The 27,245-nt window shown below is 41.5% G+C and overlaps 1 protein-coding gene across 4 annotated transcripts in view; it reads right to left on the bottom strand.

Moving 5' to 3' along the window:
* The window catches only part of mamdc2a (MAM domain containing 2a), a 117,376-nt gene that overhangs the window by 9,228 nt on the left and 80,903 nt on the right, over positions 1 to 27,245 (bottom strand). For 3 of the 4 annotated variants that reach the window (XM_059644060.1, XM_048528312.2, XM_048528313.2), the window contains 4 exons: positions 19,526 to 19,622; positions 18,705 to 18,857; positions 11,175 to 11,431; positions 6,183 to 6,267 (listed from right to left, as the gene is read on the bottom strand). In XM_059644060.1, the coding sequence (XP_059500043.1) occupies positions 6,183 to 6,267; positions 11,175 to 11,431; positions 18,705 to 18,857; positions 19,526 to 19,622 (592 nt within the window). Of the gene's footprint in view, positions 1 to 6,182; positions 6,268 to 11,174; positions 11,432 to 18,704; positions 18,858 to 19,525; positions 19,623 to 27,245 lie in introns of those variants that run through there. The other variant, XM_048528314.2, reaches the window with a different exon arrangement.

Here is a 27,245-nt window from a genome sequence, read left to right as displayed (position 1 = left end):
ATATCTCATTATGTGGCTGAATGTCAAATTTTTGCTTGATACTAACCCAACTTGGGACCCTTTTGTATGTTGAAAGAGCTACATAAATGCAAATTGTAGTTGTTATTAGGCAGCTTTTTGTAGAAGTACATAGCTTATCTGATGGATATCTGTCAATGCATGAACGATATAACAATCCATTGTTTATATTGCACATGTTGTACAGAAGACAGTGTTTACACCATCCACGTAAGGGAGCATGCCAGAAGATCTGTTTATCTATGATTATCACTGGGCTGTGGTGTGATAAAGGTACTGTTAACATTGTGACCAAATTAGCAGGTTCAAATCTGAAAAACTAATCTGTAAAAAGCCATTCTCCTCTAATTTGCAGCCTTCCATTTAAAGCTGGCATTTAATACACTTGGATTATGTTGTCGAAGCGAACATCATGCATGTGTCAGCTAATACTTTCGATGAGTAGCACTCTCCATTCTGAGTCAAAAGGTTATGGGTTCAAGACCCCTTCCAGGGCCTTCAGCATGAAACCCAGGCCAATGATGTTAAATTAAACGTGTTATGTAAATGTAAGTTATTGTATACTATATCTTGTTTTCTCAGCAGAGAGGACAGTTAAACAGCTAACTGTATTTATAAACACAAGCCAAGTCTGAATTTCAAACACACATCCTGTGAACAATTGTTGTTCCTTCACACAGTAGAATTTTGTAGTCAGAACTTCCTTATGGGCCCTCTCCAGCACAAAAATAACAGACCATGACAGAATTCCTAGTCCCAGGAATATAGAAGCAGGGGAGGCTATTCAGCCCCCCCAAGCCTATTCCACAATACAATGAGATCATGGTTGCTCTGCATACGCCCACCCTTCCCATATCTCTCACTGTCTTCAGTGACCAAGAGTCTATCAATTTCAGTTTTCAAATGAACAACTGATGGTGCATCCATTGCCATTTGTGGAAGCGTGTTACAAATCTCCACGACTCTTGGTGCAGAAATGTTTGCCAATTTTATCCCGTCCTGATGAAAGGTCAACAGCCTGAAAAGTTAACTATTCCTCTCTCCCCTGATGGTTGCCAGACCTGCTGAACATTTCCAACAGTTTCTGGCTTTAATTCATTCCTGACAGTCTGACTGTACCTTTTGGACTGGGCTCTTATTTCTAAATTCCCCAAACAGTGGCAATAGTTTCTCTGCCTGTCCTACTTTGACAAAGTGATACTGCCTATCTTTTTCATTCACAAAAGTAACAGCTGACTAACTAAGTGTGTCTTACAGTTTCCATTTCAGTGCAGAGCCAGCAAATTCACCATGAATGAATCAAAGGTTCCAAGTCTGCATATGAGTCAAGAATTCCCCACTTCTTCCCAATTTGGCCACCATCTGTGCATTGAACAATACGAAATTGTTTTCAAATTAATGCCTGAAGTGTTTTTTTTCCGCAAGCATGGCCAATTCCCAAATTCCTAGATGACTTTAGACAGTCTTTAGAGCCAGGTCGCATGCAGTGATGCCAAGAAGCACTCTTTCACAGAAAGGGAATTCTCTCCTGTGCAAAAAAAGCTGTTACGGCTGAGGGTCAGTTGAAAATACTAAGACCACAACAAATGGACTTTTGTTGGGTCAGGGAATTTTGGGTTATGAATGAAGCCCAAGAAAGACAGATTTAAGGTACAGCCAATATTGAACTGAATGGTGTAGCAGGCTCGAGAGACTGAATGGCCTCCTCCAGTTTCCAAATTCCTTTCAATAGATCTCTCTCTCTGCCACTGCAGGTGGTATTTTACCAAATGACATGTTGGTGGATTAGCCAGCAAGATCCCCAAGCTGTCTCTCTTCAGCTAAATGAAGTAACCCATCAGGCACTCAAATAGGCAGCAGTGGTGGGGGCCTTCCCAGGAATTAAGGACATTGAAGCCAGAACTCCCACAAGGAAGACCTGCTGGTAACGCAAAAGGACATCATCTGTGCTCTCTTCTGATGAATCTTCACCAACATTGAACATTGGGCTGAATCTTCCCAGCCACTGAGCGCAGTGACATTTTGGCACAAAAGTTGGGAGAATCATGTGAGGTGGCCAATGAGGTGATTCAAGATGTCGAGAGCGAAACTCTCCGACCAATTATTGAACAATGAGATAAGATTTCCGTGAGTGAACAGTGCGAGGCCTGTTTGCAAGCATGAGCTTGCATCAACATCCTCATTATTACGTCAACGCTCTTTATTGAGATGCACCTCCAACTGCATAGACGTGAGTTGGTGACAAAGTCAGAGGGTAACCTGGCAGCTCCAATTTGTCGCTTGCTCTGCTGGACCTTCATCTGAAACACCTGGCACCAACTCTCAGGACATGCACAAAGGGCAGTACCCACCAGCATGCCCCATGCACCAGAATCCTATTGGCACAACGGACTGCCAGTTTCCCTCTACCCCCGACATGTCTGTGTGAAGTTTGTGCATTCCCTGTGTCTGCATGTGTTTCCTCCGGGTCCTCTCGTTTCCTCCCACAGTCCAAAGATGTACAAGTTAGGTGGATTGGGCATGCTAAATTGCCCTGTACTGTTATGCAGGGATAGGGTTGGTCCTGGGTGGGATGCTGTTTGGACAGTCAGTATGGGCTGAATGGCCTGCTTCCACACAGGAACCATGCCGGATAGCTGCAGACTTTCAATACTGGACTGGGTTCTTAGCCAGGCTTCAAAGATCCTTCCCATACCAGAAATCCCAGGTGGTTCCAGCAGTGGCCAGTACATCTCCCTGTAGCAAGCAGGAGGAGAGTGAACTGGATTCTATGGAACGTGCTGAATAGAAAATGATTTGAGTCTGATTAGATTAGATTCCCTACAGTGTGGAAACAGGCCCTTCAGCCCAACAAGTCCACACCACCCCTTGAAGCATCCCATCCAGACCCATCCCCCTATAACCCACGCATCCCTGAACACTATGGGCAATTTTAGCATGGCCAATCCACCTAGCCTGCGCATCTTTAGAGTGTGGGAGGAAAGCGGAGCACCTGGAGGAAACCCACGCAGACACGGGGAGAATGTGCAAACTCTGCACGGACAGTCGCCCGAGTCTGGAATTGAACCCGGGTCCCTGGTGCTGCGAGGCTGCAGTGCTAAACACTGAGCCACTGTGCCGCCCCAAAGAAAGAAAGCATCAGAAAACTCACCAGGACCTACAGAGAGAAACTCTTCACAACATTCGCTAAAGTTGAATCTTCGTCAATTTCTGGTAAAATTAATCTCTCAGTCTTCTCCTGTGTCTACTTTCACATAGTTGCTGCCTCACATGCTCATTATTTCCAGCCTTTCTGTGGTTACACTGCTTAAGAAGATTGTCATAGCTTTATGTCTTGGATAAATTAGGACAGATGCAAGAGTATCAAGTTTCGGACTATCACAAATGTTTTGTCCTGACAAGTACAGGACAGAAAGTATCAACAACACAATCACTCTCTCTTTTCAGCAAGATTCAAGTTTGGTACCACTAAGTGAACCTTTATCTTTTGTTCTTCCTCAACTTTCCATTCCAAGCAACGTGGGATAAAATGCTCTCATTTCCTGCAGTAGCTCAATTGAGCAATTCCCAATGAAAAAGCATAACACCCCATTGTCTTAAAATAAGGACAGCACTGCTTAGAATTAGAGAAACATAACGTGTAAATGGTGCTCAAACATTTTAATTCAATTATTGTTTGCTGATTTAATTCTGCTTTTCTGATTTCTAAGCTTTAATTCTTTTAACTGAACTCTTCTCCCCAACTAAAACTGATGACCAATAAAGGCCTTGTTCCATCATGTTGGAAACTAAACAGTAGAACAATTTGTTGCAGGAACAAGGCAGGCCTCTAAGCATCAACAACTTACATTTACATAGTGTCTTTAAGTCCTTAGAGCGTTACCACATCAAATTTTACACAAAGCCAATTAGCAGCATAGAATGGTTACAGTCAAACAGGAGGCCATTTGGTCTATCATGTCTGTGCTGGCTCTCTAGAAGAGCAATTCAGTTAGTCACCCTCCCTCACCCTTTCCCTGGAGCCTTGCAAATCTCATCATCTTGGGTAATGATCTAATTCTCTTTTGGAATGAGTTAAACTGCCTCCACTGTACTCCCAGGCAGCATATTTCAGATCCTAATCACTGGCAGGATGAAATGGCTTTTTCTCATGTCATCATTGCTTCTTTTTCCAACTAAATCTGTGTTCTCTGATTCCCAATCCTCCAACAAATGGGAACAGTTTCTCTTTATCTACTCATGTCCAGACCCTTTGTGATCTGAACACCTGTATAAAATCTCCTCTCCACTTTCTCTTCTCTGAGTAGATAGCCCCGACTTCTCAAATCTTATCCACGTTATGAAATTTCTCATCTGGAACCATTCTTATGCATCTTTTCTACACCCTAATACTTTCACATCTTTCCTAAAGTTATGATACCCAGAATTGGACATGATACTACAGATGAGGCTGACCTAATTTTATACTGGTTTAACTTAGCATCCTTGCTTTTGTAATCTCTGCCTCTAGTGACAATTTCTGAATCTGCCCTGGTACCTTCAGTGGTTTGTGAATGAATACTTCTGCCCATTCGCTCTCTTGACAGTATAAACTTTTACTTTATATTGCCTCTCCTCATTTTCCTAAATAAATCACTTCATGTTTTTTGTGCATTAAATTTCACCTGTCAGTTTTATTGCCCATTCCACCAAACTTTCTGTAGCTCCTAATCCTTTGAAAATGTTGTACCATCTTCAAGTTTTTAAAATTTAACCATGTACAGCAAGATCCAGATTATTTATCAAAAACAGCAGGGGGCTTAATACCAACCCACTGAAAAAAGACACACATTATTTTTCTGCAGCACTCAAGTTCTACAAAGTGACTATAAATCTTCCTGCAGTGTGAGAAACATTTTGTCAAACAGTCAATTTTGCATCCATGCTGCTAAAGTGATCTGTAATTTTCCAGTAAAGCCTGTTATGTGGCATTGGATCCAATGCCTTTAGGAAATTCATGTACACCACATCAGCCGCATTACCCTCATTAACTGTCTTCATTAACTCTTCAAAAAAATCAGGCAAGTTTAATCACTGTGTTTCGCCTTTAACAAATCTGTGCCGTCCTTTTTTAATTAGTCCATATTTACCCAAGTGACAGGTCATTATGTCTAAAAACAGACTGACTTTTAGTTGTTGGGCTTAATTTTATGGCATTTCTCTAGTACAAGAAAGTGTGTAACATGAGAGACATCAACTGATGACTAAAAGCTTGATAAAAGAGGTGGGTGTTAGGGAGGCCCTTAAAAGAAAGAGTGTGAAGCAGAGGGATTGTGGGGTGGGTGGGGGAAATTCCAGGACTTAGGGCCCAGGCAATCGAAAGCATGACCACCATTGTTGATATGATGGAAGCTGGAATTGCAGAAGTGCAGAAGTCTTTGAAAGTTGTAGGGCTGGTGGAATTGACAGAGGTAGGGAGGAGGTGAACAGTAACTACAGCAATCTTGACGAAAGGATACCGTACAACAAATCAATGCACATCATTAGTGCAATTTCAGCACCTCTTCCATTAGGCATTTTCATTCAGTCGTAAAGGTGCACAAGACAGAAAATTAAAGGTCACGTTTAGTTGATGCTGCTTGTTGGGTTAAAGTGAATAATAAATTCTCCTCAAGTGTGCATCATAGAACGATGCAGCACAAAAAGAGGCCATCCATGTATCTGTACCCACTTTTAAAACCAGGGGACGCAATCTGAAAATAAAGGGAATGAGGATAAATAAAGGGGATGAGGAGAAATTCCTTCACTCAGAATTGTGAACATTTGGAATTTTCTGCCACAGAGGGGAATGGAGGCTCACTCTTTGAGTACGTTTAAGGTAGAGGCTGATTGATAAGATTTCTGATTACCTGTGGTATACAGGGTTATGAGGATGAGGTAAGTAAAAGACATTGAAGTGTTTGTATTGAATGTGGGCTGAATGGCCTATTCTCATTCCTACATAACTCCTTTCCTTGCTGCTCTTTACCCCATCACTCTGTAAAGGGTTATCCATTCAAGAACTGATTTTTTTATTGCTTAGTCTCATTCGTGACTTTCGACTCGCTCACAGGAAGTATTGGGGTTTAACCCTCATATCAGAGAGTTGCACAGATTATGTTACTCAATACACTTTCCACACGTACCTTCACAGGGTCCGTTTTGAAATAAAATATCGTCTATTGCAATGTCACTGTGTCTTGACAGGCCACGAATCGCTTCAAAGACAATCTGAAAAATGAAAAATATTGGTAAATGCAACAGCATGCTTTTATGACCCGGAATGCACTACCTAAAAGGATGGTAGAACCAGATTCACCAAGAAGGAACTGAAAGTGGACCAACCAGACATATGTTAACATTAGGAAATGAGAATTAGGAGCAGAGTAGGCAATTCAGCCCGTCAAGCTCACTCTACCATTTAACATAATTGTGGCCGATCTTATCCTAGTCTCAGTTCCATTCTCCTGCCTGCTCCACATAGCCCTTTATCCCACTTTTCATCAGAAACACATCTATTTCTTGCTTGAATCTGTTGATTAATTCTGCCTCCACTGCGCTCTGGGGCAAGGAGTTCCACACATTCACAACCCTCTGAGAGATGTTGTTTCTCTCCATCTTACTCTGTATCTATGGCCTTTTGTTACAGTCTGCCCCACACAGGGGAATACCTATTCAATGGTCACCTGATGAATCTCCTCTAGCTATTCACTTACCTCAATCAGATCCTCCTCGTTCTTCAGAACTCTAGCGAGTATAAGCCCACGTTATTCAACTGCTCCTCGTACAACAGACCTTTCATCCCTGCAATCAACCTTCTGAACCACCTCTGAACAACCTCCTGTGCTTCCATGTCCTTCAAGTAAGGTGACCAAAACTGGACACGATACTCCAGATGTGGTCTCACCAATGCCTTATATAATTGTAACAACTACTTTTATAACCCAGCCCTTTTGCAGTAAATGCCTGGATTCCATTCGCCTTTTTGATTGCATCTACATACCCACTTTGTGTTTCATGCACAAAGACACACAGCTCTCTCTGCACTGATAGGTTTTGAATCTGCTTCATACTTGAATAATAATTTGCCTTCTGGTTTTTCTGGCCAAATTAACCTAGCACGTGTCCACATTAAACTCCATCAGATTCTGGTCCATTCTTCTAGCCTATCAATATACATTTGTAAACTCTAACTCCTCATCACAGCCTGCTTTCCCACCTATTTTAGCTAAATTTGTGCATTTTGTTCTGTCACGTTCTGTCCCCTCTTGCAGTTCATTCGTATAGATTGTCGATAGTTACGTTTTGAGAACTGAATCCTGCATCATTCCACTAGCTACAATTCACCACCCAGAGAAGGGTCCATTTATCTGGATCCTCTGCTTTCTGTTAGTTCGCCAATCTTCTATCCAAGCCAATACTCTACCCTTAACCCCCTGGATCTACCCTTCTGGATCAGTTTTCTATGTGGCATCTTGTCACATACCTTCTGGATATACCACGTCCACTGATCTGCATTATCCACCTAGCTGGTTACGTCCTCAAAGAACTGCAGCAAGTTTGTCAAGCGTGACCTGCCCTTCCTGAAACTGTGCTGACACTGGCCAATCAAGCTTTGTTTTTCCAAAGCTCCAGTTATCTCCTACTTTATGATTTACTCCAGAAACGTCCTCAATTCAGAGATTAAGCTACCTGGTCTACGGTGTCCCACTTTTTGCCTATCTCCATTTTTTGAATAAGCATATCAAATTAGCATGTTTCCAATCTATTGTACCTTTCCAGAATCCAGAGAATTTTGGAATATCATAACTAATGCACCAACTACCTCTGCTGTCACCTCCTTTAATACCCTAGGGTGCAGGCCAACTAACAAGATGAAATATCCTTTTCTTATTTCTCAGGAATAGAATGGTTCCAGGATGAAGAACTTCATGTATTTGGACTGGAGAAATTAGGACTATTTTACTTGGCAAAGAGAAGGCTAAGATAGACAGCCGCAGAGGAGTTCCCTCCCCGAGTGCACTGTGGGTCTGTCTACAGCACATGGACTGCAGCAGTTCAAGAAGGTCGCTCACCACCACCTTCTCAAGGGCAACTAGGGACTGGCAATAAATGCTACCCACCTAGTGACGCCCATGTCCCTTGAATAAATTTTTTTAAGAAGTCAACATCATAAGGATTCTGGTCAAAGTAAATGGAGGGAAACCATTCCTGTTTGATCAAGAACGAGAAGCCAAAGATTAAAACAGATACCAAAAGAATCAAAAGTGACATGAGAAAAATCTTCTTCATGCAATTAATGGTTAATTCGGGAATGCACTTACAGTGTGATAGATGAGATAACAAAGTATGGGGCTGGATGACACAGCAGGCCAAGCAGCATCTTAGGAGCACAAAAGCTGATGTTTCGGGCCTAGACCCTTCATCAGAGAGGGGGATGGGGAGAGGATTCTGAAATAAATAGGGAGAGAGGGGGAGGCGAACTGAAGATGGATGGAGGAGAAGATAGGTGGAGAGGAGAGTATAGGTGGGGAGGTAGGGAGGGGTTAGGTCAGTCCGGGGAGGACGGACAGGTCAAGGGGGCAGAATGAGGTTAGAAGGTAGGAAATGGAGGTGCGGCTTCAGATGGGAGGAGGGGATAGGTCAGAGGAAGAACGGGTTCAGGAGGCAGGGATGAGCTGGGCTGGTTTTGGGATGCAGTGGGGGAAGGGGAGATTTTGAAGCTGGTGAAATCCACATTGATACCATTGGGCTACAGGGTTCCCAAGCAGAATATGAGTTGCTGTTCCTCGAGGCAGGTTTACTTGAGGTTTTCAGAATGGATTTAGATTGTTATTTGTGAGGGAAGAATGTACAGGATTACAGGGAGAAGGCAGGAGAATGGTTCTACTCATTTCATTTGCTCATTTGATGAGCCAGTACAGAATCAATGGGCTGAATGGCCTCCTGTTCTGTGACTCTAAAGTGAATTTCAGGCTCCCTACAACTTGTGGCTGTACAGCACAACAGTGCTTTAATTCTGCTTTAAATCAAAAATTATGATAACTTAGTTTGGTTTAATAAAAACAATTTGGCAACTTGCTAAAATTCAACAGAACGTTATTTATTCATCGTGTTACAAGAAAACAAAAAGAAATACACAGTGAAAACAAATTAAAAGGGATCAAGTCTGTCTCCTTTGCCTAGAGTGTAGATGGATATGATTAGACTAAGGTAGCACTTTCTGTGCTACTAAGGAGCACAACTGTGTCTAGGAATGTGGTTTATTGTAATGTAATAATCAATTCCTATATTGCAGAAAATGAAACAGGCCTTTTGTTCAGAATTGGAAGCTGCAGAGTAAATTGTGGTGATTTTCAATTTAATTTGTTTTATTTGTTCATGGGATGTGGGAGTGGTTGACTGGACCAGCATTTCTGCCCATCCCTAACTGCCCTTTAAAAGGTGCTGGTGAGCTGTCTTCTTGAACCAGTCCAACTAACAGAGGTAGAACCACAATTTTGTTAGGGATGAAATTCCAGAATTTTGACTCAGTGATTGTGAAATAATGATGACAAACTTCCAAATCAGCACAGTGAGTGGCGAGGAAGGGAAACTGCCAGTGGTGTTGTTCCCATGTATTAGCTGCCTTTGTCCTTCTAGATGGTAATGGTTGGGTGTTTGGAAGGTGCTGTCTAAGGATCCTTGGTGAGTTACTACTATAGATCTTGTAGATGGCTCGCACTGCTGCCAATGGTGCATTGATGGTGGAGACACTGAATGTTGAAGGTGGTGATGTGGTGTCAATAAAGAGGGCTGCTTTGTTCTAGATGGTGTCAGCTTCTTGATAGTTGGTATTCCATTACACATTGATTTGTACCCTATCGAAAGTGGGCCGAATCCAGGAGATGAATTACTTGCCATAGAATTCCCAGCCTCTTGACCTACTCTTGTAGCCACTGTATTTATACTGTGAGTCCAATTTAGCTTATGGTCAATGGTAATGTTAGTGATGTACTTCATTCACTGTCTACATTATTGGCAAAGCCAGCATTTGTTGCCCATACCTTATTTGCTTGGCCATTTCAGAGGCCAGTTAAGAGTAAATCACATTTCTGTGGGTCTGGAGTCATATGTATGCTGGAACAAGTAGGACTTCCTTCCCTTTATCAAGTAGGCTTTTATGACTGTTGTTGATTATTTCATGGTGATCATGACTGGGACTAGCTTTCAATGACAGGTTTTTAAAATGGAATTTAAATTCAATCAGGTGCCATCATGCAATTTGAACTTTGTCCCCAGAACAATACCTGGATCTCTGGATTAATGTGACAAAACCATCAGGCTATCGCCTACATCAGCAGTGTGACATTTCCTCATTTCCAAAATTCACCATCCTGTGCCCTCACTCTCACATCGTCGACTTTTTTTAAAATGTAAAACTAGGAATAATATTTTGTATCAGCAGCATTTGTGCAGAGGCTGACTGATTTAACATTTCAAGATAACTATCAATTCCACAAGGAAAAACAATGTAAATGCAATCCACGTTTCCTGGAGTTGAGAAGAATGAGCAACGATCTAATTGAACAGACAGAATTCTCATGGGGGTTCACAAGATCCTTAAAATACTAATAAAATGTTTCCCCTTGATTGAGGAATCTAGATCCTGGGCCACATATTCTCAGAATAAGAGGTTCAGTTATTTCGGACTGAGATGAGGAATTGATTCACTCAGTGTGTAGTGAATCTTTGCAATTCTAAGGAAGCTTAGTCATTGAATATATGCAAGACAATGGCCAATAGATTACTGAATGCTAAGGAAATTAAGGGACACACAAATAAGACGAGATGGTGCAACTGAGGCAAAAGGTCAGCAATGGTCTTGTTGAATATTGGAGTAGGTTTTGAAGGGCCGAATGACCTCTTTCAATCCTATTTCTTATCTTCTTAATGCTTTTTCTCTCTCCACAAATTTGGCTGAGTATATCTAGTACTTTTCTTTTTACCCTCAGGTTCTGGTCAAACTAGTTTCACAGAAGAAATTCTCATTCAGTTTGGATGGGACACAAAGCCAGATTCAAGGGTGAAAAGTTTTACGCTCTATTTTTTTTCCCATTGGCTATTGCTAACCGAACAGACTTTTAAGGCAAACTAACCTGATGGTTTTCTTCACAATTGTATTCTACGGAGGCCTTGAGCCAAGATACACTCTGCTCCCCTGTTCTTTTCCATAAGAGAGTTTCTTCAGCATTCTCCTTCCTCAAGTAAACATTTAACGATCCAGTTCCAAGTCCATACATATGGTAGAAGAATATCAGGCACTGGTCGCCTGTGAATCCTCGCAGTGGCCATGACAACAAGCGTGCATTGTATCCATGCCTTATATGAGAGGCCTCTACATACAAGTAGCGCCCTGAAGGAAAAGAATTATATTCATTTAGAAAGCAGGCATCACACACCAAAATAAAACTCTCTCAGAGAAAAATACATGACACCTACTGTCCTTTAGTTAATTTTAAAGATCAAGATGGTAGAAGAGATGATACAACGCTAATACAGCCCTGCCTCTCCCTATCTCTGTAACCTTTTCCAGTTCTACACTCCTTGGATATTTCTGCACTCCTCCAATTCCAGTCGGTCATGCATCCCTGATTTTAATCACTCTGCTACAGCTGGCTGCGTCTCCAGCGGCTTGAGTTCTAAGCTGTTGAATTACCTATATTTCCCTAAACCTCATCTCCTCTGTACTCCTTGCTCCTAAACTCATTTGAGACGCTTCTTGATTGAGGACTAAGCTTTCAGTGACTGAATATCTCCTTCTGTGGCTGGGTCTTAATTTCTCATTTAATAACTCTCCGGACATTGGGAAGCTTCACTTAAAAGTGTGATATAAATAATATGCATACATATTGCACTACTGAAGAGCAAGGCATGTTGCCAAAGCTATTCATCTTGGGGTGACAGTAAAACGAAAAGCTTCAGCAACATTTGATTTTGTTTTCTATTTTACCAGCCATTGTACAATGAATTTTCAGTTGTAGACAAACACATATTCTACTTATTTTAAGATCTGTGCATGACTGTTACAGATTTAATGATGGATTTCATCAGACTAGTGGCTGCGGAGAATTGAGGAGTTGTAGGTGGGGTGCAGGATAGGTAATCTGGTTATTCTCTAAAGGAATATACACAAGAGGAATGAGGACGAGCATAATGATCAGGCCTAAGTTGTGAAAGCCCACACAGTAGAACAGCCTAAAAGTATTACTCATACGTGATGGATTTGGATCATTTGGATGATGTATTATGTACAAGAGGGAGGGTGGAATCATCTCTCAGTACTTATTGGAGCATTGTGGTGTGTCTGCCTGAGGTTAGATAGTTCAACTTGTCTTTTTCCAAATGACACCCTTGCAGAACACTGTAATTTAAATCCTGACAGCTGGAGAAGTACATACTTGATTGATTTCATCAAACTTTGGTTTGGCTTCATGTTTGCAACTATTCCCACTGAGCAGTGACCAGCTTTCCTTCAACATTAGTCATTTCTGCTAATTAGAGTTTCTCTGCCCCAACACACTAACAATGTATCTTTATAGAGCACTTTTAAAGTAGTTATTTATCCCAAAGTGGCTACAGGAACTACCAGGGACAAAAATAATTTGACAGAAAACCGCAGGTGACCAAAAGTTTGGACATAAAGGCAGTGAATTTAAGGAAATGGGAGAAGTGAAGTTGTTTAGGGAGGGAACTGTAGAGCTTGGGTCCTTAGAAGTTGAAGGCATGGCTGCCAATAACAAAGTGATTAAAATCAGGGATACTCAAAAGATCAAATTCAGAGATTTAATTTTCTGTCAATTTGTCTTTGTAAACAAGGTTTGTGAGAGATGACTCGCACTCAGAAGTGAGGAGGATCATTGATGATTGCACAATGTTCAACACCATTCATGACTCCTCAGATACTGAAGCAGGCCATGTCCAAATGTGACAAGATCTGGACAATATCCAGGCTCGGGCTAACAAGTGGACAGTGACATTCGTGCTTCACAAATACTAGGCTATGACCATCACCAATAAGAGACAATCCAACCACTGCCCCTTGACATTCAACGGCGTTACCTTCACTGAATCTCCCACAATCAATATCCTGGGTAGTATCATTGAAACTCAACTGGACTCAGCACATAAACACAGTGGCTAAAAGACCATGTCCAAGGCTAGGAGTACTGCAGTGAGTAATACACATCCTGACTTCTCAAAGTCTGTCCACCATCTACAAGGCACAAATCAGGAGTGTGATGGAATAGTCCCCACTTGCCTGATTGGGTGCAGCCCCAACAACACTCAAGGAGCTTGACACCATCCAGGACAAAGCAGTCCGCTTGACCGGCACTGCATCCAGTCCCTCCACCACCGACGCTCAGTAGCAGCAATGTGTACTATCTATAAGATGCATTGCTCTGCCAAAAATTCACCAAAGGTCCTCAGACAGCACCTTCCAAACCCACGACCACTTTCGTCTAGAAGGACAAGACCAGCTCATATATGGGAACACCCCCAATCACCTCCAAGTTCGCCTCCATGCCACTCACTATACTGACTGGGAAATATGCTAACCTGCCTTGACTGTCGCTGGATCGAAATCCTGGAATTCTCTCCCTAATGGCATTATGGGTCAACCTACAGCAAGTGGACTGATGCGGTTCAAGAGAGCAGCTCACCACCACCTTCTCAAGGGCAACTAGGGATGGGCAATAAATGCTGGCCAGCCAGCGACGCTCATGTCCCAGAAATGAATAAAGAAAAAAACCTTCAATTAAGGAGATGGTGGTAATAGTACAATGTCATTACACAAGTATCTTGAGGCCACACTAATGCCATGGGTACGGGTGAAATTTATATTCAATTAATAAATTCTGGAATTGGAAACTAGTTTCAGATCATGAAGCTATTATCAACTGTCATAAAAACAAAATGTTCAATAATTGCTTTTAAAGAAGGAAATCTGCTCTCCTTATTTGGTCTGGCCAATACAAACATAGAAATTAGGTGCAGGAGCAGGCCACTTGGCTCTTTAAGCCTTCTCCAACATTCAATAAGATCATGGCTGATCTGGTTGTGAACTCAACTCATTGTTCTGCCAATCCCCAATAACCTTTCACTCAAAAAGCTAGTTGTTTTTCTCTCCACATTAAGCTGCCAGACCTGCACTTTGTTTCGCTTTCAGATTTCCAGCATCTGCAGTGTTTTGCTTTTCATGATATATTTCTACATCATGGTTTCTTGAAGTTAGGCCGAATCTCTCTATTGTATTACTGTAACTTTTAGTCAACAAAGCCATCTTTCCACCTTTTTCTAGCTCCCCAAGTACCACACAGTCTTCAATATTCAAATTCCAGTTGCTGTCATCCTGTAACCCTGTCACTGTAATGGCAATTGGATCATACTTATTTATTTTTGCAGTTCATCTGTTTTGTTTAAAATGCTACTTGTATTCAGATATGGAGCGTTACGTTTTGCCCTATTATTTTTATAATCTCTGATCTTGACTGATGACTTGCTCTTAGATCTGTACTTTCCATCCTTCCTGTCCTGGTCTGTTTATCGTTTCTCTCATTAATTATTTTTATTCATTCATGGAATGAGGGCGTCGCTGGCTAGGCAGCATTTATTGCCCATCCTTAATTGCCCAGAAGGCACTAATAAGTCAACATCATTGCTGTGGGTCTGGAGTCACACATAGGCCAGACCAGGTAAGGATGGCAGTTTCCTTCCCTCCAGGACATTAGTGAATCAGATGGGTTTATCCAACAATCGACAATGGATTCAAGGTCATCATTAGACTTTTAATTCCAAATATTTATTGAATTCAAATTCCACCATCTGCCATGGCGGGATTCGAACCCAAGTCTCCAGGTTACGTTGGTCACTAGATTAACTGTCCAGTGATAATACCACTAGGCCATTGTCTCCACATTAATATCTTACTGTCTTGCCTTTTCTCTACTCTGAATTACCATAGCATCCTGAACTTGATCCCTTGCCTCGCTATTTATTTTAAAACCCTTGCAAGGTATCCAGTTATGTGCCTGTCAAGAGCAATGGTCCTAGCTGTATGCAGGTGCAGACCATCCCAACGGCACTACCCCACTTTCAACAATACTGGGTACCAGTATCCCCAGAACTATAACCCACTTCTGTAATTCCAGTCTTTCAGCCAGTGAATCATCTCACTAATCTGGTTTGCCCTACGTCAAATTGCACATGGGTCTGGTAATAATGTAGAGATTGTGACCTTTGAAATTCTCCTTAATTTGATGCCTATCTTTTCATAACATCTATGCAGAACCTCTTTTCTTGACCTACCTATTTCATTGGTACATGTAAGAGCCACAAAAGCTGAATCTGACCTCTTGCCCTGTGAGTTCCTCTCTAGCCCTGAGTAGATTTCCCAAACCCTAGCACCCAGCAGGTAATGTAGCCACCTGAGCTTGTGCTCTTTGCTGCAGAATGTGACTCCAGACCCTCAGCACTTTGGTTAACTCTTGACTGCCCTCTAAAATGACTCAATAAGCCACTCAGTTCAAGGCTAATTAGGGATGAGCAACAAATGCTAGCTTTGCCTTCCTATTAAAGTATCTACAAAAAATAACCATCATCCCTTTTGGTAAGGTAACTTTCATCTACTCAGTGATTTATAAGATTAAGATCCTGGAACAGAGTTTGATCAAGTGTGTAATTCCAACTTTATGCTGCTCTTGCTTGAAGGTGGATAAACACACTAGCACATTTATGATAACACTGCAACTGGAATATGAACTATGCTCCTCTGGGCAGCCTTGGCATGTCTCAAAATGAAAGTCTCTATGTGTGAAACACAGCAGCACACAGCAAGCTCCCACAAATATCAGTACATGATCATCTATTTTAATGATAGGATAACTACTGGCCAGGAGCCACGGGAAACTTCCCCACTCTTGTTTGAAATTAGGATCTTTCTCATCCACCTAAGAGACCAGAGGTTTAATATCTCATCTGACATATGACACCTTGGCGCACAGCTCCCTCAAGACTGCACAGGGAGTGCTAGGCTACAGTTTGTATTCTGGACTCTGCAGTGGGACTTTAAAATCCTCAAACCACCTGACTTAAAGAGTCAATTCCAAAGGCCAGAGAGAAAAGGCAAAAGACATGGGAAATGGGAAAACAAGTAAACTTTTTAGTAACAACAAGTTTCTATTTAACTTTTTAAATGTAATATCATTCTCAGCTGTGGTTAATAAACAGAATTTGACATTGAGCCATGTATGGAAATACTAGAACAAGTGACCACATGCCAGGCTGGAGATAGAGATTTCAAGGGGTGTCTCCTGACTGGTAGGCAACTTGTTTTACCCAAAATAACAGCAGAAAATTGATGACATAGTGAGAATCGGAGCAAAGAAAAGGGGAGGAGACACAGAAACAGACACAAGAGGAAAATCAAAAGTAAAATACTACAGATGCCAGAAATCTGAAATAAAAACACTAAGTGCTGTTTATACTCAGCAGGTCTGGCAGCAACTATTGAGAGAAACTGCTAATGTTTCCAGTTGGATAGTACTCTCAAATTCTGAAGAAAAATGATTTTAAACTTGAGAGTCAACTTCTTTTGTCTCTCCACATATGCTGCCAGACCAGCTGAGGAAAATTATCAAGATAGCTTTATGAGCCATCTGTCTTATACTTCAGATTTCCAGCACCCAAACTATTTTGCCTCTTGAGTAAGTGACGTTCCTCTTTCCCTCCCTGAAAGGAAGCAACAAGAACAAATATGGCACTTGATACAGGAGCACAAATTGCCCTACATACACTGTTGCAAAACTCTCTCTCTGGTTAGACTTTCAACAAATCAGATCAGCAGTGCTTTACTTCAAAATGCAGCTCATAAATGCCAGCTTCATATCAAAATATTTGCGGTGAATACAAGCAAAATCTGTATAACTGTAATGCAATATGGAAACCACCTCAAAGCTGGAAGTCCAAACCCTCCCTAAAATAGGCTTATAAGGCAAAGCTGCATTTCACAATGGTTGTGTCACATGGAATGCTGCACCTTAGTGTTACTTGTTTGGGACTTGAAAATCCAAAAGACATGAGTTCAAATCTTATGATGGCAGTTTTTGAAATTTAAAAACAATAGGTCCAACAATTAGCAGTCAAAATAAGGAAATTATTATTAACCATTAACCGACAGTGATACCCTGTGAGAAAAACTTTCCAGCGACTCCTTACAGTTAATATGGTACAATATTGGTAATGTTAGTAAACCAGTAAAACAGAACTAATACTCTTGAAAATACCGGTTAAAATCCCATGAAAACTGATGGAATTCAAAGTGAGTTAATAAAATGTGGAATTGAAAACAAATCTCAATAATGGTGACCAGGACAACTATTATCATTAAACCTATCTGTTTCACTAATGTGGAAACAGAAAGAAATCCATCATCTTTACCTGGTCTGATCTACATATGACCAACATGTTGTCAATGTGGAAGACTCTTAATTGCCCTCTGCAATGACCAATCAAGCCACTCAGTTCAAGGGCAATTCTGGATAGCTAACAAATGTTGACATTGACAACCATGCCCAAATCACACAGAAGAACAAATTGCTTTTGCTTGATTCTTAGGTCTGAATTTTATCAGTTGGGCAGAGGTCTCGACCAACATTCCCTCTAATCCATGCGGCTGTTCTGAATGGCTGTGCACTCTAGTCAATGTATCGATACATTAGCTTCCAGTGCCTCAAAATGAACATAAATAGTTTCCTGCAATGAGAAAATGCCTTTTTTTTGCAACTGCAGAGAACCTCCAAAAACTCCAGTGCTTTGTCTTTTTTTTCCTCTGCAAAGATGTACTGAACTGATTTAGAACATTTGTACGTACTAATTGATTATTTTTATGAATAACGTATATATTCGAAATTAAAAGCAAGCAACAAACAAACTTGTACTTGAGTAGCCTTATTAACATTGTAAAACATCCCAGAATGTTTCACCTTAGTGATTATCAAGCAAAACCTGAACTTGAGGCACAAATGGAAATTTTTGGAACAAATAACCAAGCCATTGTTCAAAGAGGTAGTTTTTATCATTTTCCCAAAACAAGTGAGAGATGCATCAAGTCTGAGGGCGGGAATTCCAGATGTCAGGATCTCGGCAGGCGAAGACACGGCCATCAATGGGGTAGTGATTAAAGTCTAGAACGTAAAAGGGACATAATCCAGAGATGTACGATGATCTCAAAGGGTTGATGGCGCTGGAGGGGACTACAGAGGTAGGGAGTTGGGGGATAGTCTTGGAGGATAGTCTTGAATAATGACAAAGATTTTCAAAATTGAGGCAGTGCTGGACTGAAAACCAATGTGGGCTAGGCCAGGTGTGAGCATGTTCTGATGCGAGTTAGGAAATGAGCAGCAGAAGCAAAACATTGCAAACAACAAGAGTTCACTACTTAGAAAAGTTAAGGATTGCAACAATATCCAAGAGAATAACTGGATGTCAGCCTTACTTTCTCTACCAGAATTTTGGCCACTTATTAAACAAGGGAAGACTCATAGCTTTATCATTCTGCACTGGCCTATGCTAAAGAGAAGACAGAGCAAGATATTGCAGCTAAGAATGGTTACTGAAATACAACTCACCTACCCCTGTTGTGTGATCCCCCTTTGGACCCGTGAAGGATGTTGGTGTTGTACCAGCTCTTCTATACCAGTTGCCTTTGTCCTTATGATCCTGAACAAATCCACAATAATCCGTATCAAAATTGCACCGCCCTGGAGCAGGTAGCCAGGAACCTGTACAGAGTGGGGGCAAAAAAAGCTCATTGAACTGTCAAGATTTCAGATAAGGTTAGATTGAGTATAGAGCAGCAAGACATCTAACCCTGGGTCCCTGAAGTCTGTCACTGGCCTATCAAGTGCTGAATTGGGACAAGATACCAAAGGCCTTCCCAAAAGGAGGTGAGGGACGGCTCTCACTAGCTCACTCACAGTGACTTCCCCTCACCTCCACATAATTCAGCCTCATATTTGCCTTTCCCCATATCCCCCAAAAGCCTAGGTTAACAAAATATCTATCAGTCTCTCAAATTTAAAATGAACCATTTGCTCAAAAGAGCACCTACTGAACAGAGGCAAGTTCCGAATTTCTGCCATTGCTGTTATGTGGAAAAATGACTCCTCATTTTACTCCTGAAATACTAGGCTCAGCCCCTACTCCTAAGTTCTTCACTCAGTCAGATGCAAACAGCTCTGCACGGTTAAGCATTTAGCTTAGAATGTCCAGGTGATTAATGGATCCTTCATTGTTATCTAAATGTGATATTCTGGGTATCATATCATCAGAGGATTGTATTTTGTTGTCTTAACCATGGTAAGAGAGTTGGCATTTTAACGTTCACCATTGTAACAAATGGCACAAATAAACATTTATGGTTTTTTTTGTCATGAATCCCCATTTGTACCTCCAGGAATTCGACAGTCTCCTTGGCTCACTGTGACATCATCCAGTGCTACTTTTCCACAGTTCCAGAAATTCTTACAGACACTTACAAAAACTATCTGGGAAATGAATAGAAGAAAATTATATGTTCAATTATTTCAGTAGCATTTACAAACTTTGTTCTGTTGGAAAAAGATTTCTCCATTTATAAACAATCCATCTTTGCAACTAATGACTCCACAAATCTTTGCAATTCAGGTCTGTAAGTGAGATATAAAATTGGTTGACTGCAGGCAAGGGAGAACATGATTGTAACAGAATCCTATTTTAATCATAATCAGAGTCCAGGACGGACTGTGTACCAAATTATTACAAATTGTATTAGATCACAGAAACAGAAAGTAGCCACTCCGTGCTTTCAGTTAGATCATGTGATCTGTACCCAAACTATAGTTACCCAGTTTGGTTCCATAAACTTTGCAGAACAAAAATCTATCCATTTTAATTTTGAAAATTTCAATCAATCCTGAGTGTCAGAATGTGAATTAGTATTTCTGACATCAGCCTTAAAGATCCTAACTCTAATTTTAAGGTTCTGCACCCATATTCCAGACTCCCCTCACCAAAGGAAGTAGTTTATCTTTAGCTCCACCATCAGAACATTTAAACTTCTTAAATATCACTGAAAATTAGACCTCATACTCCATAATCTTCTAAATTCAGCAGATCATCATGTGAGATTCACCCAAAGGGACAGTGGCAAGGAAAGTCTTGCATTTGTACAGAACTTTTCACAACCCCAAGATGTTCCAATGTCCCTCACAGCAATCAACCACTTTTGAAGTGTAGTCAATTTCACAGAGCAAACTCTCAGAAGTACCAAATAATCAACAGACTAGATAATTTTAAGTAATGCTGATTAATAGACAATAGGTGCTGGAGTAGGCCATTCGGCCCTTCGAGCCAGCACCACCATTCATTATGATCATGGAGATCATCCACAATCAGTATCCTGTTCCTGCCTTATCCCCATAACCCTTGATTCCACTATCTTTAAGAGCTCTATCCATCTCTTTCTTGAAAGTATCCAGAGAGTTGGCCTCCATTGCCTTCTGGGGCAGAGCATTTCATACATTCACCACTTTCTGGATGAAGAAGTTTTTCCTCAACTCTGTTCTAAATGGCCTACCCCTTATTCTTAAACTGTGTCCTCTGGTTCTGGACTCACCCATCAGCAGAAACATGCTTCCTGCCTCCAGAGTGTCCAATCCCTTAATAATCTTATACGTGTCAATCAGATCCCCTCTCATCCTTCTAAACGCAAATGTGTATAAGCCCGGTCTCTCCAATCTTTCAACATATGATAGGCCCGCCATTCCGGGAATTGACCTTGTGAGCCTACGCTGCACTCCCTTAATAGCAAGAATGTCCTTCCTCAAATTTGGAGACCAAAACTGCACACAATACTCCAGGTGCGGTCTCACCAAGGCTCTGTACAGCTAAAGAAGGACCTCTTTGCTCCTATACTCAATTCCTCTTGTAATGAAGGCCGGCATGCTATTAGCTTTCTTCACTGCCTGCTGTACCTGCACACTTGCTTTCATTTACTGACGTACAAGAACACCTAGATCTCGTTGTACTTCCCCTTTACCTAACTTGACTCCATTGAGATAGTAATCTGCCTTCCTGTTCTTGCCACCAAAGTGGGTAACCACACATTTATCCACATTAAACTGCATCTGCCATGCATCTGTCCACTCACCTAGCCTGTCCAAGTCACCATGTATTCTCATAACATCCTCCACACATTTCACACTGCCACCCAGCCTTGTGTCATCAGCAAATTTGCTAATATTACTTTTAATGCCTTAATCTATATAAGTATATCTATATAATGTATATCGCAAACAGCTGCGGTCTCAGCACCGAACCTTGAGGTACCCCACTGGTCACCATCTGCCATTCCAAAAGGGACCCGTTTATCACTACTCTTTGCTTCCTGTCAGCCAGCCAATTTTCAATCCAACTCAGTATTTTGCCCCCAATACCATGTGCCCTAAGTTTGCTCACCAATCTCCTATGTAGGACTTTATCACAGGCTTTCTGAAAGTCCAGGTACACTACATCTACTGGCTCTCCCTTGTCCATCTTCATAGATACATCCTCAAAAAATTACATAAGATTAGTCAAGCACGATTTCCCCTTCGCAAATCCACGCTAACTCTGACCTATCCTGTTACTGCTATCCAAATGAGTCGTAATTTCATCTTTTATAATTGACTCCAGCATCTTTCCCAACACTGACGTCAGGCTAACCGGTCTATAATTCCCTGTTTTCTCTCTCCCTCCTTTCTTGAAAAGTGGGACAACATTAGCCACCCTTCAATCCGCAGGAACTGATCCTGAATCTATAGAACCTTGGAAAATGATTACCAATACGTCCACGATTTCTAGAGCCACCTCCTTAAGTACCCTGGGATGCAGACCATCGGGTCCCGGTGTCTTATCTGCCTTCAGACCTAACAGTCTATCCAACACCATTTCCTGCCTAATATAAATCCCCTTCAGTTCGTCCATTACCCTAGGTCCTTCAGCCACTATTGCATCTGGGAGATTGCTTGCGTCTTCCCTAGTGAAGACAGATCCAAAGTACCTATTCAACTCTTCTGCCATTTCCTTGTTCCCCATAATAAATTAACCCGTTTCTGACTTCAAGGGCCCAATTTTAGTCTTAACCATTTTTTTCTTTTTACATACCTAAAAAAGCTTTTACTATCCTCCATTATATTTTTGGCCAGTTTTCCTTCATACCTCATTTTTTCTCTGTGTATTGCCTTTTTAGTTATCCGCTGTTGCTCTTCAAAAGCTTCCCAGTCCTCCGGCTTCCCACTCATCTTTGCTATGTTATACTTCTGTTTTATCTTTATACAGTCCTTAACTTCCCTCGTCAGCCACGGCCGCCCCTGCCTCCCCTTAAGAACTTTCTTCCTCTTTGGAATGAACTGATCCTGCACCTTCTGCATTATATCCAGAAATACCTGCCATTGTTGTTTGACTGCCATCCCTGCTAGGGTATTGTACCACTGAACTTTGGCCAGCTCCTCCCTCATAGCTCCATAGTTCCTTTTATTCAACTGCAATACTGACACTTCCGATTCTCCCTTCTCCCTCTCAAACTGCAGATTAAAACTTATCATATTATGGTCACCACCTCCTAATAGCTCCTTTACTTTGAGGTCCCTGATCAAATCCGCTTCGTTGCACAACACCAGATCCAGGATTGCGTCCTCCCTGGTAGGCTCCAGTACAAGCTGTTCAAAGAATCCATCTCGGAGGCATACCACAAACTCCCTTTCTTAGGGTCCAGTACCATCCTGATTCTCCCAGTCTACCCACATGTTGAAATCTCCCATAACAACTGTAGTGATACCTTTGTGACAGGCCAATTTCAATTCTTGTTTCAATTTGCACCCTACCTCCTGACTACTGTTTGGGGGCCTCTAGATAACTCCCATTTGGGTCTTTCTACCCTTAGAATTTCTCAGCTCTATCCATGCTGACTCTACATCTCCTGATTCTATGTCCCCCCCTCGCAAGGGACTGAATATCATTCCTCACCAACAGGGCCACCCCACCCCCTCTGCCCACCAGTCCGTCCTTTCGATAGCACGTATAGCCTTGAATATTCATTTCCCAGGCCATGTCCACTTGTAGCCACATCTCAGTTATCCCCACAACATCATACTTGCCAATTTCCAACTGAGCCTCAAGCTCATCCACCTTATTTCTTATGCGGACTAAATATTGAATAGAATCACACCCTGCTCATCTTCAAATAGTTCATAGTTTAAGGGAAGGTATTGACCCAGTGGTATTATTGCTGGATTATTAATCCAGAAACTCAGGTAATGTTCTGGAGATCTGGGTTCGAATCCCACCATGGAGATGGTGAAGTTTGAATTCAATAATAATTTGGAATTAAGAATCTACCAATGACCGTGAAATCACTGTCGATGTTTGGAAAAACCGATCTGGTTTCCTAATTTACTCCATCCTCACCTGGTCTGACCTACACATGACTCCATTCCCACAGCAATGTGGTTGACTCTCAACTGCCCTTTGAAATGGCCTAGCAAGCCACTTAGTTCAAAGGCAACTAAGGACAGGCAATAAATACTGGCTAGCCAGTTATGCGCACATGAATTTAAAAAATGGCTTACATCCGCTTATAAGGGCAGACAAGACCTTAATTTAGCATCTCATCTGAAAGACAAAAGCTCCAATATTGCTGTACTAATCCTAAACTCATACAGTAGTATTTTCACCTTGGAGTCAGGGAGTTACAATTCAAGACCCAGTCTGCAGAACTGCACATAACACCCTGGCTGACAGTTCCAGTGCACAGTTCAAAGGTATTGCCTTTTGCGTGAGAGGTTAAACCCCCAAACCTCATTGATTCACACACAGGCTGTAAAAGATTTCATGGCTGCTCTTTTAAAGAAGAAGATGAGAGTTTTCTCTGATGTTCTAGCAAACATTTATCCCTTATCCAGATCACAAAACAAATTATCTGGTTATTATCAATTTGCTAATTGTGCTTTACTGGCTGTAAAATGCTCTGGATTATTCTGATAAGTGGGACATGAAAGCAATTTTTTAAAAATTAAGCTGCATTGGAGTATCTGACTGGATCATGTACACGCGAGAATTGAGTGGGATTGAAGCCAGCATTTCTCCAACTTGCGAATTATCATTTGGCCAACGTTCACATGCAATGCCATGTAGTGTAATGCTGAACCTCCAAACAAGAAAGTTTAGTCTGCACTGTTGGCCAGAATAAGCAAGGATGATTGTTGTGCGATTACATTGATTCTGAGAAAAGGATGGGAATTATCGGTGCTAACACAGTGTAGAGCTGGATAAACACACCAGGCCAGGCAGCATTAGAGGAGCAGGGAAGTTGACGTTTCGGGTTGGGACCCTTCTTCAGAAATTCCCCATTTCTTAAGAATGGTCCCAATCTGAAACATCCGCTTTCCCTGCTCCTCTGATGCTGCCTGGCCTGTTGTGTTCCTCCAGCTCCACACTGTGTTATCTCTGTCTCCAGTATCTGCAGTTCTTACTATCTCTGAATTATCAGTGCTTTTTTTGTGTCTCCACTGGCCCATGACCCCTACTGAAAAAGTGCATCTGTGTCAACTGGAGACAAGAGCAGAACTGATTGTGATAGTCTCATCAGTCACAATATACTCAGGGGCCAATATTAATCTAACTCACCGATGTGCATCTGGTTCCTTGTATATTTTGTATATCTGATTTACCTTAGAACAATGCTAGGATGAACCTAGTTTTTAAACGTGCAATAGGTTATTTCAAACATCTATGAAATCAAAAAATGTCTGCACTCGTGCTTATCTCAAATCAGCTTCGAGCTCTTTGTGTGTCTGGTTCTGAGTCCACACTTATGTTTACCTAATCAAACACAGCCAGCATTGATCAGTTACCAGACTAGCAGAAGTGAACACACATTTAAAACCATGGAATACTATGCTGAACAATTTAGGAACTCATAGAATCTATGCAATTCTAAATTGTTATTAACCCAATATTTCTCAGTGACTTCAATTTACAGTAATGTGGGTTAAGGTGCAAAACCAACAGTGTGCCTAATATAAGATAATAAAGTGTGAAGCTGGATGAACACAGCAGGCCAAGCAGCATCTCAGGAGCACAGACCCTTCAGGCCTAGACCCTTCATCAGAGAGGGGTATGGGGTGAGGGTTCTGGAATAAATAGGGAGAGAGGGGGAGGCGGACCGAAGATGGAGAGTCCCTGAGGATGGTCTGGAGGGAGGAGGGTAACTTCTTCAGGTTAGGCATCCCTGGAAGAGGCTTTGCAGTGAGGTTAAAATTGTATCAGAGATAATGGGAACTGCAGGTGCTGGAGAATCCAAGATAATAAAATATTGTCGCTTTACCAACTGATAAGATAGGTTAACATCACAACCAAGCAGTAGGATGTCAAAATACTGCTTCCAATTTTGGCCCTGCTTCACTAAGCTTTCATGAGGTTACAGTGGTGATGCACACATTGCTCAAATAATGGAGCGATCTTTTGTTAAATCTGAATCCAAGAAAAGCCTGTTTAATGTCAAAAAGAATTGGTTGTACAGTTAGGTTGTCAACTACTCAACACACTTCATGGCTCTATCTAAATTGCATGCTACAGATATGCTGGAGTGTTGGAAGTTGTTCACAACAGTCTAGAGATTCCACTTGAGAGTAAAATGCTGGCACAGTATTTTACGATTTCTAGCACATGACACACTATTGCTCACTGCTGACCTAGCAGTGAATAACTACAAAGGATCTAAGTGAGAGCAAATCTGGTCATGTCAGAAAAAAATTAAAAACAAAAACAAAAATATTAGTTCCTGAAAAGTATTTTCAATAAACCTTGACTGGGAAGTGGAAGAATCATTTAAGAAGGGTGGAATTTTGAAGAATCTGCCATCTCATCAGCCAGCTGATTGATCTGCTTAAATTTGATACGTTACTTTAGCTTGCTGATCTTCTCTTTCTCTATCCACCAATGTTCCCGACCTGCTGAGAATTTCCAGCAGTTGCTGTTTTTATATCAAGAAGTATTTAATTGCATGTGGATGTTGAAAAGTGTTAAGATCACTAAAGGAGCGCATGACTGCAAGTATATTTTTGTTTACTTGGAATTTTGATTACATTTTTTGTTACCCCGTTTCCATTTTCAACCCAGGGATGCCTGTTTCTTGTGTAAAAATAGGCGGCAGTCAATTGACAAATCAAAAATTGGTGCCAGGGTGAGTGAGGATTAATAAAAATAGCTCAGCTGTCTCATTCCTGCCTCAAGACTAGCACAATGTCACATTTAGATGGTTCTGTATATTACCAATGAGCTCACCTTCTAAAAGAGGGTGTCAAGTCACTGAAGTTTTTGAATTGCCCATTTGTTGCAGGCAATGCTCAGCCCAAGCAGTGGTCCTCACAAGGACCCTCTGAAAGATCCTCAGTCCAGAAAAGGCTCAAGAGTCTCATGATTCTTAACCACTTCGGATTTGATTTTTTTCATTGCATCCAATGAAGAAATTTCCTACCCATTGCTAATCCTTTCAAAGTAAATAAGTTGCTCATCTGAGATTAATCAACTGTATGGGTTAGTTAATTGAAACAGTAAAGCACATTATAAGTTATGAAACAACATTATAGCAAGCCACACCGACAACAGACCACCTGATAGGCAGACACAGATCGAGCCCTTAAAGGAACGGGAGTTTGGTTCCAACTAAGGGTGACATGTGGCTTGATGAGGAAAATGCAGGCAGTAATGTTTTCATGCATCTGCTACCCTTGTCCTATGCACTACAGGTTGCGAGCTTGAAAGGTACTATCTAATGGGCTTTGAAGAGTTGCTGCAGTACATCTTGCATATGGTACAAACTGCTGCCACTGTGCACTGGTGGTGAAGGCATTGAATGTTTAAGGAGCTGGACAGTATGCCAGTCAAGACGGGTATTTGGTTTTTCATAGTGTCAAGCTTCTTGGAACCAAACTCATTCAGGCAAGTACAGAGTATTTCATCATATTCCTGACTTGTGTATTACAGACAATGGAGTGTCGAAGTGGGTAGTATTCATGCAAAATTCACACCCTCTCTCACATGGATACATTTTCCAGCAGAAAGCACTGGACAGTGATTACAGGAGTATG

This window comes from Stegostoma tigrinum, chromosome 3 (genome assembly GCF_030684315.1).
Source record: "Stegostoma tigrinum isolate sSteTig4 chromosome 3, sSteTig4.hap1, whole genome shotgun sequence".
Lineage (NCBI taxonomy): Eukaryota > Metazoa > Chordata > Chondrichthyes > Orectolobiformes > Stegostomatidae > Stegostoma > Stegostoma tigrinum.
This window is presented reverse-complemented; position numbering and strand designations above follow the sequence as displayed.